The sequence below is a fragment of the Geotrypetes seraphini genome, chromosome 7, assembly GCF_902459505.1.
Source record: "Geotrypetes seraphini chromosome 7, aGeoSer1.1, whole genome shotgun sequence".
In the NCBI taxonomy this organism is placed as follows: Eukaryota; Metazoa; Chordata; class Amphibia; order Gymnophiona; family Dermophiidae; genus Geotrypetes; species Geotrypetes seraphini.
In genome coordinates this window covers 24336120-24354051 of record NC_047090.1, presented here as the reverse complement: position 1 = coordinate 24354051, position 17932 = coordinate 24336120, and the positions used below count along the sequence as shown (strand labels likewise).

Sequence of the window (17932 nt, the reverse complement as noted above, 5' to 3'; positions counted from 1 at the left end):
TAATTCAGCTTTCATAATTTGGGATTGCATGGTATACACAGTGGCGTACCTAGCATATGTGACACCCGGGGCACATCATTTTGTGACACCCCCCCCATCTATATGAAAAATATGATTTTTAGTAACAATCCACATATCGCACAACAAGAGTGTACCTACAAAAAGGCAGCATCTTAAACACTGCAGTGAGCACTAGAACACCAACACATACATTGTAAAACTAAACAAGCTAGATCCTGTACAGTCAATTGATCCTGTACAGTCGATGCTATCAGAAAGCCATGTCCCTTTTATACACACAGACAGATACACCTTCGCCCAATATGGAATAATCACAAACTAAAAATAGAAATATGTAGACAAAATTTAAACTGAACCGCCAAGAAACCAGACTCTGCATACAATGCAACACTACAACATCACAAAAACAGTAATACATGTCCTCTAATACTGTGCAAAATATAAAGACAGTAGATGTAAATTTGAAAAAACTGATACATAACAATCACCACTTTACAAATTAACAAATAAAAATAAAACAAATAATGAGAAATAAGCAAATACCATTTTATTGGACTAAACCCGTAAGCTCGGTCCCCATCCCCGCAAACCACCTGATTCCATCCACACAAGCCTTGAATTGTTTTATATTGAACTTATTATATTAAAGTATAAAAAGAAACAATATTCTGTACAATTGTCAATTTATAAATCAGCGTCTTCTCCCCACTCTCTCTTCCCCATTTCCCTTCAGCGTACTCAGCCCACTCTCTCTCCACTTTCCTTCAGGGCACACACATAAAAACAAGCAAGTAATTTTATATCATTTTCATTCTATTCATTCATAGAAATTAAAGTCGAAATAATGCTAGTCACATAACAAAATATGATTTTACAAAAATAATTCACTGCACAGTCAAGCCTGCAAGGATTACTAGATGTCTTTCAGCAGCTCCCCTCCCTCCCTCCCCCTTACCTTCGTGGCCAAATCAAAATGATCTACCAACAATAAAATTTTAAAAACACAAAGCACACTGAATGCAGAGAAAATGTTAATTATCATTTATATTCCGCAGGTTTTCAAAGAGGTCAAGGCAGATGACTTTATGCAATGTCACCTCAGTAACAACTATTCAAAAATAGACAAATATACTCCCTCCCTTTTTACTAAACCGCGATAGCGTTTTTTAGCGCAGGGAGCTATGCTGAATGCCCCACACTGCTCTCAACGCTCATAGGCTCCCTGCGCTAAAAACCGCTATTGCGGTTTAGTAAAAGGGGGCCATAGTGCAAAATATAGACAGCATATATAAATTCTCAAAACGGACACATTTTGATCACTAAATTGAAAATAAAATCATTTTTCCTACCTTTGTTTGGTAAATTCATCAGTCTCTGGTTGCACTTTATTCTTCTGACTGTGCATCCAATATTTCTTCCCTTCTTTCAGCCTCCTGTATGCTTCCTCTCCTCCAGACCTCATTCCCTCCCCCAACTTTTTCTTTCTTTCATCCTGCCCCCTTCTTTCTTTCTTTCTCCATGCCCCCTTTCTTTCTGTATGTCTGTCTTTCTCTTTCTCTCTTTGTGCCCCATTTCTTTCTTTGTTTCACCCTGCCCCCTTCTTTCTTTCTCTCTCCATGCCCTCTTTCTTTCTTTCTCTCTGTCTGTCTTTCTCTTTCTCTCTCCGTGCCCCATTTTTTCTTTTTCTTTGTTTCACCCTGCCCCCTTTCTTTCTGTCTCCCTGTCCCCCCCCCGTTTCTTTCTTTCTTTCTCCCTCCCCTCCCCTATGCCACCACCATTGGGAATAGGCTGCCACTGCCGCCATCGAGAACAGGCTGGCTCCGAGTTCGCCCTGCTTTCTCTTCCCCTGACCAACTCTTTGCTTTTGCTGCCCGACGTCAATTCTAAAGTCGGAGAGGACATTCTGGGCCAGCCAGGCAGCGATTGGCTGGCTCAGAACGTCCTCTCCGACGTCAGAATTGACGTTGGGCAGCGAGAGTTGGTCGGCCCTGCAGGGAAGAAAAGAAGGGAGAACTCAGCCGGCTTGTTCCCGATGACGGCAGTGGAAGCCTTTCCCCGGTGGCAGCCTATTCCCCGGTGGGTGGCCAGCTGTGCACCCCCTTGGGGCGTGCACCCGGGGTGGACTACCCCCCCTACCCCCCTTGGTACGCCACTGGGTATACACAGCCCAGATGATTAAAGATTTAGAGCTAGATGCCCTAAACAGGGTCAGTAATGCCGCGTGGGTCCACTGTGATCCGATTTGGGGCCGATTCCAAAAGAGCGATTGATGCACAAACAGATTTGTATGCAAATGATTTGTATGGAAGTTCACCATTATCCCTGTCTCTCCCATCTAATGGATCATTGTGAGAGCAACTCTCACACATGCACAGAGCCGGCAGTTGAAGCCCGAACAGCTGAGAGGCAGGGGAAACCCCAAAGCAGCCTCCTGACACTGAGTTGTTCAGGGCAGGAAACCTTTTTTTTCATTGAACACAGATGTGCATGTTACCCATGCACAATATCTGTCCCCTTTTAAAAAAAAAAAGTTGTGCCGGCCCCCCTCTCAACCACATCCGACCCCCCTGACAACCGCATGTCCCCAAATGATGATGGCCACTCCCGTAAGAGACAGAAGGGATGCCCACTCCCTCCTGCCAATGAAGGCCCCCCCTGTATCAGGCTCCTCTGCAAACCATCCCCTACCTTCTTCCTTCTCAAAAAAAGGCAGGAGAAATGCCCACTCCCTCCTGCCGCCGAATATTCCCCCGAACCCCTGCCTCCCCATACCTTTGTTAGAAGTTGAGAGCAGGAAGGAAGCTGGTCCCTCCTGCTTGGAGGCCCTTAGGCGTCTGAGCCAATCAAGACTTTAGGCTCCTCCCTCTGTAAACCAGGATATAGAGGGAGGAGTCCAAGGCCCTAATTGGCTCAGACACCTGAGCCAGTCAGGGCCTTAGGCCCCTCCCCATGGCCAGTTAGGTTTCTCCCCTCTGTATCTGTATTCTTCCATTTTGGGGTTACTCTTTTATGCTTGGAAGCTTTTTTTTTTTTTTAAGAAAGCTCTACATGTGTTCTCTAGCACACATTATGCAGCTCAGTTGACTGAAGTATGAAGCTTATTACAGCTAAGACATTTGATTTGTAGCATATAAGAATAATTGGAATTAAACCAATCATGTACATTTATGTGGAAAAAAGTCTTTCAGGAAATGTACATATTATAAAGAACATGTGGCTGTGCTGTCTACTTATAGATGACCACTGTAACAGTTTGTTTCTTCAGTGAAAGGAGGAAAGCCTAAGAAATTTGATTCAGGGCTATTGCAGTGATATGCTCAAAATATTAAATGTTCTACAGCTTTATTTATTTGCTTCGTCCATTCCACAAATTCAGACTAGCACTGTTATTTTCAACATTTCTTTATGATAGAAAGTGAGATAAAATTGTGGGGTCAATTTTATTTAAAGTGATTTAAGTAACTGCCCAGGAAAGACTTTTGGCTGCTTAAATCACCTGTGTGGGGCTATCTGCCATCATTCAGTGGCACTTGTTAATGCTACTGAATAGCACCACAGACCACTAAACCGAAAGCCAGCTATTTTGTCAGTGTTTCGGGGATAGAAACAGCACTTATGTGGTTTAATGTTTTTAGCTCTTAACTGCCTAAGTTAAGCACATCAAACACAGTCCTATTTTTCTGCTTTTTGATTTTGTGGGTATGCGAGGGTTTTAGTATCTAAAGGTAGCAGAAGGGAATAATCTCTAGAGTTTGACTGGAAGCTGTATCTTGCCTGATCATTTTCTTTTGTTGTGAAAGTGGAAGGAAGGCAGCACATACAGATGTGGTTTGTTTTTTTTCAGCTTAATGTTCTTCATTCAGAACTGGCAAAACAGCTTGCAGACTCAATGATACTCCCCATCATACAGTTTCGAGAAAAAGATCTCACAGGTAAATTTGTTTTCAGTGATTAGGATTGCCTTCTAGTCCTATATATTCTAATTTTTATTCAATTCTGTCATAAATATACTGTCTTGGATATAGGAAACTAATTGGTCAGGTATCTATATTAGGTGGATTCTTTCTTCCTTATAGATAAATAAATGTTCTGGGAAATATGTTTGTTTACTAAAATCTTTATATACCGCATATACAACCAAAAAGGATCAAAGCGGTTTACAATATAACTAAATTCAAATTATGAAAAGAACTCCATTTAAATAGAGAAAACCCCCCAAAAACCATTTCTAATACATAATATCATTTAAAATCCAAATTAATTAATGAAATTAATACAAATTTAAAATTTATAAAATATATAAATTTATAAATGTAGACTGCATTCCCAAATTCATCTCATCAATTTAAAAAGGCCAGTTGAAAAAAATGTGTCTTTAAATGTCTTTTGAAATTTTGAAAAGATTCCTCCTTTTCTCAATTCTACAGGCAGTTAAAACTTCCATAATATTGGGGCTAGATAATAAAATGCAAAAATAGTAAAGAAATAATAAAAATGGTGTGTAGTACTATAACCCAGAGTATTGTTAAATATGTTGATGGATCTTAATATTATAATTAAAACATATTAGCTATATTCAGAAATGATCGATTTGTTTTATAAATTGTGTCTCTTACCATCATTGGATCTGAAACCATTTCCTCAACTTAACCTATAGTGGCTAAGGGCTCCTTTTACAAAGCCGCGCTAGCGGGGTTAACGCGTGCGACTTTTCATCACGCGCTAACCCCTGCGCTGGCCAACAACTACCATCTGCTCAAGAGGAGGTGGTAGCGGCAAGCGCGCGCTATTACGTGCGTTAAACCGCTAGCACGCCTTTATAAAAGGAGCCCTAAATTTCTTAAATTTAGCCGAAATTCATACTTATATATTTACTGAGAATTCCTTCTTTTTTGCCCTTTATTTTTTATTTGAATTTACGGCAATGGACCTTTTATTGATATTTGAAAAAGTGGGCATCCAATATAAACGATGTTAAGTACAATATTTGTAGCTAAAGCAGAAAATGAAATACTGTACTTTGGATTACTAGCTTCTAATATCTGTGCCATCATTTAACCACCAACTGTGTGGCAAATTATTAACCCACAAGCAATCTTTGTTAACCGAACTTCATAATAGGATTGGACAAAGGTCACTTAATATCATTCAAACTTGATAATAAATTAAGACCATATATCTAATGTCTTTGAATTTACAGCAAAAATAAAGTGGTGACTTTACACACTGTGAAATAGACGAACCCAAGATGTAATATACACTCTATGTATTTGCCAAACATAGGGCTCCTTTTACTAAGCTGCGTTAGGGCATTAATGTGCGGAATAGCGTGTGCTGAATTGCCGCACACGCTAGACCTTAAAGCCAGCATTGAGCTGGCGTTAGTTCTAGCCCTGTAGTGCACGGTGTAGCATGCGGTAATATCCTGCGTGCACTAAAAACGCTGGCACATCTTAGTAAAAGGAGCCCATAGTGATTAAAAAAATATTGAAACCATGTGATTATAAATGTAAATAATGAAAACATGATTATCAATATGAATGAAATAAAAGAATAATAATAAAGCCATATTCAAGTTTTTTTTTTTCAAGTTTTTATTAGGATTTTATATACCGCCTATCAAGGTTATCTAAGCGGTTTTACAATCAGGTACTCAAGCATTTTCCCTTTCTGTCCCGGTGGGCTCACAATCTATCTAACGTAAGGCTTAGTTTAGTTTAGTTTAGAACTCTTTGGGTATGGCGGTATATAAGAACTTAATAATAATAATAATAATAATAATATACACATATTATAGAATATATTATAACATATTATGTAAAATTGTACCCAACACCCTCCCCCCTTTGGTGTGCCAAAAGAAGAAAAAGAAAAGAAGAAGAGAAGAAGTGATGACTATTCACTACAATATTTTGTCAATGGCCCCCATATTTTTATAAATTTAGTATATGTCCCTCTTTGTATTGCTATTGCTCGTTCCATTTTAAATATATGACATTAATGTATTCCACCAAAATGTATAACTAAGGTTATTGTCATTGGTTTTTAATGTCACTTTCAGTTATCAGTGCTGATTAAGATCCTCTTTTACTAAGATGTACTAACCGATTAGCGCATGCTAAATGCGAATGCGTGCATGTTAGTCTATGGACACATTTAGTGCACGCTAATTCGATTAGTGCGTGCTAATCTGTTAGCGCACTTTAGTAAAAGAGGGGGTAAGTCAATTTAAAAAAATTAAGGGCTCCTTTTACTAAGATGCGCTACGCGTTTTAGCGTGCACTAAATGCAAATGTGCCCTTTATAAGTCTATGGATGCGTTAGCGTTTAGCACACTCTAAAACGGCTAACATGCCTTTGTAAAAAGGGGTAAGTTTAATGTCTAGATCTGCTGGGTGTGCTGATCTTGGCACCTAACTGTAGGCGTCTTTTATAGAATTAGGGCCTTTGTGCTTAATTTTATAGCAGGATGCCAATGCAAGAAGTTAATAAATGTGCTTATTATGTAGAAGGATGCTATGCTCCTATGTACCTTAATAAAATAATTACCCAGAAGCAGTCCTAGTAGCATGCAAATACCGATCCACACATTGAGACCTGCTCTGAAATTGGTAGGTGTATTTGTGTGTACTCATATATTATAAACTATACACATATATCATAATTCTACCCCTATTCCACCCAAACTATACCTCAAAACCACCCACATTACCATCGTGTCAGTGAATGTGTGTGTATATGTATATATATGTACATGAAGAAAAAAATCTTTATAAATTTACACCCTTTGTTTCACAACCCTTATATTTTATGGGGATCTTTGTAAAATTAATATAGGGCCTTGGAAAATGTACGTATTCTATCTTGTACAGTAAGATTAGCCATTTTACCAAAAATTAGTTGGAAAAACACAGCTAAGTCACTCATGGTTTAGCTTATGTACTGAGAGACATTACACATAAGTAGTATTTTGCTACCAGCATGTGTAAATGGCAGATTTTCAAATCTGTCAATGCAAGAGGAGCCAGTTAAGAAGCTGAGTTTCAACATTAGATACAGTGGTACCTTGGATTACGAGCATAATCCAGGAGCATGCTCGTAATCCAAAATGCTCATTTATCAAAGCAAAGTTCCCCATAGAAAATAGTGGCAACACCGATGATTCGTTCCAGAACCCGGGCTCTGTACCTGTCGGGTGCCGGGTGCTGCAGCGCCGTCTCCTCTGTCCGCCTCCTCCGTCCGTCATCTGAAGAAGAACCCCACAGTGCCGCTTCAGGGGGGGATGGCTCTAATGTCCGCCAGCCACTGGAGAACCCCGCAGTGCTGCTTCAGAGGGATGCCTCCTCCATCTGCCGGCCAGCCCTCCACGTCGGATGCCCCCTGCATGCTGGAGAGCCCCCAACCGAGCCCATGCAGCCGAGCGCCGCCCCACCCATACGCTGTGCACGACACGCACAACGCCAATGATTGACGCTGTGCGCGTCATACGCAACGCGCAGGCGGGACGGCACCCGGCCGCGCAGGTCCAGACAGAGGTCCTCCAACCTGTGGAAGGCACCCGACATGGAAGGCTGGCTGGAAGACGGAAGAGGAATCCCCTGAAGCGGCGCTTCCTGGGCTGTAAGTGCTCATTTATCGAGGCAGTGCTTGGTTTGCGAGCCAAAAGTTTGCTGAGTGTTTTGCTCGTCTTGCAAAACGCTCACAAACCGGGTTACTTGCAAACCGAGGTTCCACTGTATTTTGCTTTGTTGGGTTTTTTTTACACCAGAGATATAAGCATAATTTCTCCCTCAACAACTCCTCCAAACCCAAATGAACTCCTTCAAACAAAATGAACAGTGTGCTAACATTTACATGTGTTTCAGAGCAGGTGTAAATAACAATGGATCATTTTTTTTAAGCACTCATATATGTGTAAAGATAGACAATACACACTTTAAGAACAATCCAGAGCATGCTTCTGTCAAATCTGTGCTTGCCAGCTGCACATTATGTAAAAGTTGTCTCTTCTAAAATCAATACTTCCATCTGTATGACTATGGGCTCCTTTTACTAAACTGCGCCAGTGGTTTTAGCCCATGCTTAGCGCACACTAAATTGCCCTGCGTGCTAGACACTAACTCCAGCATTGAGCTGGCGTTAGTTTTTGGCACATAGCGCGCAGGGCAATGCAGCAGACGCTAAAAACGCTAGCATACCTTAGTAAAAGGAGCCCTATATGTATATATGACTTACGTATACACGTAATGGGAGTAATGCAATTTCAAAAGGATGACAATTGCAGAGCCTATTATCTGTTGAGTTAATTGTGTTGTACATGCTTTTGAATCTTGATTACTGTAACATGGCACGGTCTCTGATTTCCCTGGCTTTTTGAGTTCTGTACTAGGCACTGAATAATAATAATAATAATATAACAGTTTATATACTGCAGGACCATGAATAGACCTTTATGGCTGTGAAATTTTTTATAAGTTTTCTGTCCTCTGAAATGTTTATCTCTATTTTTCTTTCCAGAAGTAAGCACTTTAAAAGATCTGTTCAGTCTTGCTAGTAATGGTAGGTTTCTGATTTTATTTTGATGCTGTCTTTTCTTGTACAGACACACTCAGTAATGCAGTTTGAGCTCGTTTGGAAAAACATAATAATAGGGTTGTAGGGGAGGCAAATTTCTTGGGTTTAGGATATCCATGCCTTTTCAGAAAGATTTAGCAATAGCATATCCCCTCGAAAAGCAAAATTTAATTTGTATAAAGCATCCTACATATTGAATTCTGTTTTCCAAAGGATTTCTTCCATTATGTCTGCAAGGACAAAAGTATTGTTCATCTGTTTTTATTGCTAGTTGATCTACTACCTCATTGTCTTCAGCTATTTGACAAAATTCTATACCAGTGGTCTCAAACCCAAACCCATTGCAGGGTCACCTTTTGGATTTGTAGGTACTTGGAGGGTCTCAGAAAAAAAATAGTTAATGTCTTATTAAAGAAATGACAATTTTGCATGAGGTTTATAAATCTTTCTTTTTGGCTGTCTCAATAATAATATTGTAATTTATAGCTAAAGGGCCATATGATCAAGGAACTGTTTTATTTTACTTTTGTGATTATGATAAACATACCGAGGGCCTCAAAATAGTACCTGGCGGGCTGCATTTGGCCCCCAGGCCACAGGTTTGAAACCTACTGTATATATTCAAATATAAACTGGGATTTTTTGGCCCAAAAATTGGCCCAAAAATGGGGGTCCTGATTTATATTTGGGCCAGTGCCCCCCCCCGCCCCCCCTGAATTATTGCAAGCTGCCACAAGGCTCTGCACCCTGTCCCCCCTCCCTGCCCTGTCTTCATACCTCATCTGCCGATCCGTGGTGGTCCAGAGGTACAGCGGTCAGAAACAAGCTTTCCGTTCTCCTGCTCCCTGCTAACCTGGTCAATAGTGGCTGCCACAAGATTGGGTTTCTTCAGCGGCACCGAGCAGGAGCACACTTTGGCACTGCTGCTCGGCGCTGAGCAGCTTCCTGACTGGCTCCCGCTCAGCGCTGAGCAGGAATTCCAAAGCAAGCTCCTGCTCAGTGCTGCTCAGCGGCTGAAGAAGCCCTGATCTTGCGGCAGCCACCACTGACCAGGTTAGCAGCAGGGCAGGAGCACGGAAAGCTCGCTCCTGCCCGCTACACTTCTGGACCACCAGGGATTGGCAGAGGATGTACCAGGGCAAGGAGGGGGGCTGGGTGCAGAGCCTGACAGGGCAGGGACACTTGAATATTAAGCCGCCTGACTTATATTTGAGTCAACCATTTTTCCTCCTTTTTGGGGGGAAAATGAGGGTCTCGACTTATATTCGGATCGACATATTCGAGTATATACAGTAATATAATACTACCTGATCTACTCTTTACCGTCACTGGAAATGACCAGAGATCTTCCTTTGTAACCCTCCTTCTATAACTCTTTTGTAATCCACCTTGAACCGTAAGGTAATGGCAGAATAGAAATCTCTAATGTAATGTAATGTAATAATATTGTAGTATAGTTTGCTTGGAAGTTACTTTTTGTTCTGATTTTTCATTTTTGTCTGTTTCGATTTTTTTGTTGTTGTTATTTTCCATATTCTCATGCTGCTGTTGAGAAACTTTGATAAGATGCTTTAGGTCAGACCCTCTCTAAACTGAAACAGCAACCCTTTGGAATGTTGTCCTGCCTTTTTCCCATTAAAGTAGTTTATCTGGCTATCTATCCTGCTAATTAGAGTTGTGTGACATCCACATAAAGTGTATCCTGATATTGAACATGCTTCTTTTTATAGAACATGACATATCAATGGCAAAATACAGCCGGTTACCAAAGAAACGAGAAAATGAGAAGGTAAAATGATTCTAGGTGGATATATTTTTGTTGTGTCACTTGCACATTAAGGGGTCATTCTATAAAGTGAACCCCAAGAAACACACATTCGCATACATGTGTAAATGCCACAGTTCCTATTAACATACTGTTCCTTTGACAAGGCATCTAAATGTGGTGATGCATAGTTTGAAAGTGAATGTACGTAGGGGCAGAGTCTGGCTGGAGAGTGGGCAGGGTACATAGTTAAATAAGTAAATTATAAAACAATATAATTTGTGTGCTTTGTCAATTTAGGTGCAAGCTTTACATTAGCCCTATGGTTTGTATAAGTGCTTGCACCTAAATTGTAGTTATGTATTTTTCTTGTTATGCTAGTATCCTATAAAGGAAAGTGCGCCCCACATATAGCAGGTGGCCTGTTATTGGAATTGCCCTCCATGAGAGTAAATTTTTTTTTTAATTCTTTATTCATTTTTTTATGTTACAAAAAGTGTAGCAATTAAACTCATATGAACTTAAAGATACACACTTGATTAACTCTCATATAAGCATAAAGTTTAACATTTCATTACAAATTAATATTCTATAATATTTTAAATATTATGTAAGAAATCTAAAATTTAAATCATTCTAATTGAATATAATAATCCCCCATCCCTCCCTCCCTATTCAATAATACATAAAATCATCCTTACTGTGAAAACTATTCAAATACTCATGTATTATATAATAACAACAAGTAAAGCCCACCCCTTTTCACCCCTAATCAAATATCTTATCATGGGAAAAGTTAATCATTCATTACAAAAATCTGTTAATGGTCCCCAGACTTTCTGAAATTTATTAATATAACCTTTTTGCGTTGCTATTGTGAGTTCCATTTTGTATATATGACATACAGAATTTTACCAGAAATTGTAATTTAACCTGTCATACTTTTTCCAATTGTATGTTATTTGTTGTATTGCTACTCCAGTTAAAATAAATAAAAGTTTGTTGTTATTTGACGAGATTTGACTCCTTGCTCTCATAGTTGTTCCAAATAAAAGAGTAATTTTATAGTGGATCATCTAGGTTTACAGGCCATGTAAGCACCTATTTTAAACCTATTATATAAAGATACAAGGGGTGCCTATGTGTCTTTTTATAAATTACTCCAGAAGATATATGTGAATAAATCATGAATCCAGCAATACTCTGCTACTAAACATGCGTGCATAAAATTATGTATGTTCTTAACATTATGCATGCTTTTAAATTGGGAAGGGGGGTTATTTTTTATAAGAGAGTGTGCATATACTGGCATATACACACGAAAAAGTCTGATAAAATTAATCCCCAGGATTAAACACACATAAAGACCTCTTTTATAAAATTACCCTTTGCATACAAGCACTTCGCTTTGACACGTATGTTTGTACTTGTACGCGACCTGGTGTAGGTGTTTTGAAGGATGAGTTTGGACGAAGTTACAAAGTATGCCCATAGGTGCTGTGATACATGTTCATTTGCATATTTCAGTTGCATAGATTTACACCAGCTCCTGTGGAGGAACTTTATTTATCTAAAAATTTTCTATCCTGCACCCTCTACCATTACAATTCACATAAATATTATATTTATAGCCACATTATTCCAGCTAGAAACATAGAAAGATGACGGCAGAAAAGGGCCATAGCCCATCAAGTCTGCCCACTCCATTAACCCTCCCCAAACAACCCCCTAAGGGGTCACTCACAGGTGGCATCACCTCTACACTGCCCTCGTAAAGATCCGACGTAGGCATCCCATTTTTTTCTTAAAATGCTGCTGGCCAAGATCACTTGCTCTGGGAGTTTGTTCCAATGGTCTACCACTCTTTCTGTGAAGAAGTACTTCCTGGTATCCCCATGAAATTTCCTGCCCCTGATTCTTAGCGGATGTCCTCTTGTGGCCGACGGACCCTTGAAAGAGAAAATGTTGTCTTCCACCTCTATGTGGCCAGTGATGTACTTAAATGTCTCAATCATGTCTCCCCTCTCCCTACGCTCTTCGAGAGAGTATAGCCGCAATCTGTGCAGCCTGTCCTCGTATGAGAAATCCTTAAGCCCCAAGATCATCCTAGTAGCCATGCGCTGAACCGACTCAACTCTCAGTACGCTCTTACGGTAGTGTGGCCTCCAGAATTGCACACAGTACTCCAGATGAGATCTCACCATGGTTCTGTACAATGGCATTATGACCTCCGGCTTCCGGCTAACAAAGCTTCTACGGATACAACCCAGCATTTGTCTAGCCTTGGATGTAGCCTTTTCCACTTGGATGGCTGTTTTCATGTCTCTACTAATGATTACCCCTAAGTCCCGCTCTGCTGCCGTCCTAGCCAAGGTCTCGCCATTCAGTGTGTATGTTCTGCACGGATTATTGTTGCCAAGGTGCATGATCTTGCATTTTTTCGCGTTGAAGCCCAGCTGCCAGGTCGTGGACCAATGTTCCAGTAACAGCAGGTCTTGCTTCATGGTGGGAAAGGTCATGTCATACCACCAGTATATGGATATAAAAGCTCTGTATAAGTGTTAAGAAAAGACACTTCACTCAAATGAGGAAGTTCAAAAGGGATGTTACCTCTCTATGACCCTCAGCCTTTGGATTCAATCTATAACATCTTAGAGACAAGGATGGCCAGAAGAATGCTGGGCTAAATAGAGAGAGGTATAACCAGCAGAAAATGTTGGTGCCCTACTTGGTGTATTGTATTCAGTTTTGGAGGTCAGTAAGGACATAAAGACTTGAAGCAGTTCAGAGAAAAGTGACAAAAGTGGTATGGAGTTTGTGATAAGATGTACAGGAAAAGACTTGAGGACCTGAATATATATACCCTCGAGGAAAGGAGGCATAAGGGAGATATAATACAGATATTTTTAGTACTTGAAAAGTATCAATATACATATAAATCTTTACCATAGGTGAGGAAACAGTAGAACTAGAGGACATATTACATGGTGGTAGACTTAGGAGTAATATCAGTAAGTACTTTTTCACAGAGGGTGGCGGATGCCTGGAATGCCCTGCTAGGGGAGGTGGCGGAATTAAAAAATGCATGGGATAAATACAAAAGATCCTCAAATGCAAAAGGAAATAATCAAAACAACACTTAACAAGGCACAACAGGGCAGATGTTTATTTTGTCTGTCCCAGTTTTAGAAAGACAGATTTGGATAGGCTGGAGTGCTGAGAAATGGACTAGTGCCTGGCAGACTTCTACTCTCTGTGACACAAGAATTACAGAGACAGATCAAGACCAAGTGTGTGGCTTTTGTGTATGTCACATTCATATCACATGCTATGAATATATCTCAGAGGGAGAGGAGACAACTTAAAGTTGATAGGAAGTAAAATGTTAGTTTGTAACATGTTAGATTGCTGGTTTAATCAAGTAGAGTAGAACGCTGATTATCTGGACTAACCTCGGCAGAGAGTAGTCTAGATAATCAAATATCTGGCTGATTGGATTTTTGTTTTTTTTCATAATAATAATTGTTAAAAAAAAACACCATCAGCAACTCCCCCTCCCCACCAACAAGAAAAGGCAGCATTCCCCCTCCCTCCCTGAACAGACACCACCAACCTCCTCCTGGACCCACAGGAAACACTAGTGGGATGGAGGATGATGGTACTTAGGGGGGAACTCAAATATAAACTGAGACCCCCCTCCCCCCGATGTAATCCAGATAATTGGATATCTGAATAATTGGTATTATTTCTATAGCGCTGAAAGGCGTACGCAACGCTGTACATTCTAACACGCAATAGACAGTCCCTGCTCAGAAGAGCTTACAAGACATTTCAGGATTGGGGAGATTATAGTGGGTATACGTATTTGACATGTGTTCTACTGTATTGACAATGAATGTGACTGTGCTGTAATCAAAATACCAGTCTTCATGATTGTGTGACTGCCCTATTTTGTGATGCCAGTATTTGATCATGATGAGAATGTAACCTGCACAGAGTGACAGGTGCAGCTCTGACTGCCTTATTAGGCAGACTAGATAGACCATGTGGGTCTTTGTCTTTTATCATATATCATGCTACTATGACTAAAACTTGATAAATCCTGAAGGCATAAGTGAGAATCCCCATGCAAATGCAGACAAGCCTTAAAAAAAAGGGAAGGGGGGGTGTTGTAACTATTGAAGGGCTCTGGCCACTTTGACTTTGTCAGATGACATCACCATCAAGTGTGTCTGCATTTCCCTGTCACCTACAGAGAATCCCATTACAAGCAAGCAACTGTGAATTCAGAGAACTGTACTGCAAATATCAACTAGGAAGATATACCTTGGGTAGGGTTACTAGATTTTCTGTCTGGAAAATCCGGATCCCTAGACTCGCCCCCAGGCCTGCCCAGTCCCACCCATCCCCGCCCCATCATGCCCTGCTTCCTCCCTGTCATGCCCACAAGCCTGCCTCCAATCCCACCCCAGCTGCGCCCCCCCCCCCCCCACTACCTTCTGTCGTCGGGCAGGACATCCGCACATGTGCGGATGCAACGCAATGGCATTGTATTCACACATGTGAGGGTGCCCTCCTACATGAAGGAAAGCTTTTCAAAACCCGGACAAAGTGCTGAGGTTTGAAAAGCCATCCGGACCCCCAGACATGTCCTCAAAAGGAGGATATGTCCGGGGAAATCTGGACATCTGTTAACCCTAACCTTGGGTATAATCACATCTAGTATCTACAGCACAAACTGGAATTGTGGAAGATGAGCAAAGACATTTTAAGTCACCTTTACCTCTGAGATATAATCTTTGTCATATTTTTGATATTGAGAATTGAACGTACACAGCAGGAAAGTTTAACTATGGAGTTTGAACCTCTCTTTTATGCAGTCATTGCATTTAACACCTAGTCCTCAACATTAGGAGACTTCTTGCATGCTCTGCTCTAAATCGCAGAAGAAGTCACATAAGGCCAGGAAATTGCAGTTTGCAAGCGCTGCACGGCAAATGCACCAAAGTCCTTTAAATCCATATGGGCTTCTGTTCATTTACCATGCTGGCCTGCGCTATTCGGCTTGATAAAAGAGGCCTTTAATTTAAGGCTTTTTTACTATACTGTGTCTTTGAATCAAAGCCATAGTCTAAAAGAAATATAAAACTTTTTGTTTTAATATCTGAATTGCAATGCATTATATTGTCAGTAACTTGAAATCCTGCATTAATGATTCCCCAGCTAAAAACAGAGGTTGCAAAAGAGGTGGCGAATGCAAGAAGAAAACAGCATCTTTCATCCTTACAGTACTATTGTGCCCTGAATGCTCTGCAATATAGAAAGAGAATTGCAGTGGTAGAACCCATGCTGGGATTTGCACAAGGACAAGTATGTAAACCCATCATACTACAAATGTTAGCTTGGTCAAAAATGTAATTTGTTATTATGAGTGAAAGCATTAAGAAGATGATATTCTAGCCATTTCTAGGGCTAAACAGTAATTTACACATGTAGCCTGGCCATCTGAAAATTGCCCTTTTTAAGGCTGCTAAAAGTATGTGCATATTAATAGAATATTGTAACTAATACATTTTTTTTATTCCAGACTTTCTATGCTGGTTTTGTTAACACGTAGGACAAAGCAGTTTACAAAACTAATAAAATGGAGGGAGAATAAACACAACTTAAACAGAAAGAGGGACATAATCAAAAAATACATCTAAGTCCGTTTTGGGCCTAAGTCGCTAGTCACCCAAAGTCGGCAGTGTCTAAACTCCATTCTCGAAAAATGCATCCAAAATATATATTTTTTCGAGAATCATCTAATTATACGTCTAGCTGGATTGAAGACAAAGTTTTATTTTATTTTTCTTTCCAGCTTATGATTTATCTTTAATCTTATCTATTGTTTTGCCTTTTGTCTTTGTTTTGTTCTATTTCTATCATTTAAATTTCTCCAGAATTCTACTGTTCAACGGCTCCCCCTTCTGCTTCTATTCCTTTCTCTCCTCTCTTCTACCTTCCAAAGTATTTAGATCAATGCTGTCTTGTTAAAATGTTTATTTTATTTTTATTTTTCCTCTAACTCTACTTTTCACTTCTCTATTACCCTCCAGGTACTTTAGTTAGATTGTGAGCCTTCGGGACAGTAAGGGAATTTTTCAAGTACCTTTCTTATTTCTAATCTTAATGTATATTTTCTGTAAACCGCTTAGAACCTAACGGATGTAGCGGTATATAAGAAATAAATTACATTACATTACATTACATAATTAAGTCTTCAGCACAAGCAACACTCTAAAATTTACCCATCTCAAATTGTAGCTAACCATGGTGGCCATTTAATATCCTTGTATATTAATGGTGGCGGTGTCTATATAACACTACTTCTGACACCAAACACACTTTTGACATCATGACGCTCCCTGTCATCTCACACCAGGGTCATCCAATCAAGTTCTTCATTCAAGCTTTTAGGAGTCAGTGTATTTAGATTTAAAAATCCAGCATTCTTTAAATTTCAGCGCATTTTCTAAATTACCACCCTTCTGGAACTGAATCTAGTAATGTTATTTATTCAGCATATTTGAGAATTCGATGTGATCAGTGTGATCTGCTGTTAAAGTAGACACAAAAGAGAGAAACTCCAGATTTGATGTTTGTTCAAAAGTATTATTCCCTCTCATCTTCAATTAATAAGATCATATTGCAACATTGGCATGTAATACAACTATAAGGCAAATATCGGTCTTTCTGGAAAATATCCTATCAATAGAATACCAATATTGGTGAATTAGTGAATTTGATGATAAGATCACCATGGAAACAAAGAAATCGGGAGTCTCATCAGGTATGATTTATTTGATCCAGTATCCATGTGAGAGAATCTATACAGGGCACTCTATGTGATCTATTAAGGTGCAATTAAATGAACATAAGAGTCAACACTGTTACAGACACAGCCCCTTTAGTGAATCACTGGACAGATAAAGGTCACGTTTTTAAGGATATCAGAGGGCACCCTATGGATTCAATTTCAGAAGGGTGGTAATTTAGAAAATATGCTGAATTTTAAAGAATGAAGAACTTAATTGGTGTGAGATAACAGGGAGCATCGTAATGTCAATAGCACATAAGATACTTACCTCTTACCAAGAAAATGTATTGAATCTTGGTTTGGGATATGTTCCATCAACTGATTATGATGCCTTCCGAACAAGGATAGTGGTCTATAGATTTTTGAGAAAAATACAGATGAAAGTATATTTTACTCACTCTCATAGTGTATTGAACCCATCACTGGTAACAACCAAATATCTTTGGTGTCTTCTGGGCCCTCTGCATTCTAATATTGTGACATTTTGAGATCTATTATTGAAAGAACTTCAAAAGATTGAACAACGAACCACAGTCTTAGGCACTATAATATTTCATACATGGAATGGCAGAGCTTTCAAAAATTGTGTCTTGATTCTGAACTAGTAATCTCAAGAGTGGATAAAGGTGGAGCCATCATGCTACAATTTTGTTTGGGTCTATTTAAGGGATCATCAGTTTGATGATTTGGCTCACTGTGGTAAATTGGATTAT

General features: G+C 39.7%; 1 protein-coding gene across 4 annotated transcripts in view; it reads left to right on the top strand.

The window, feature by feature from the left end:
* The window catches only part of APPL2 (adaptor protein, phosphotyrosine interacting with PH domain and leucine zipper 2), a 125921-nt gene that overhangs the window by 40248 nt on the left and 67741 nt on the right, over positions 1–17932 (top strand). For all 4 annotated transcript variants that reach the window (XM_033952811.1, XM_033952809.1, XM_033952808.1 and 1 more), the window contains 4 exons: positions 3866–3953; positions 8539–8580; positions 10326–10384; positions 15584–15730. In XM_033952811.1, coding sequence (XP_033808702.1) covers positions 3866–3953; positions 8539–8580; positions 10326–10384; positions 15584–15730 — 336 coding nt within the window. The remainder of the gene's footprint in view (positions 1–3865; positions 3954–8538; positions 8581–10325; positions 10385–15583; positions 15731–17932) is intronic.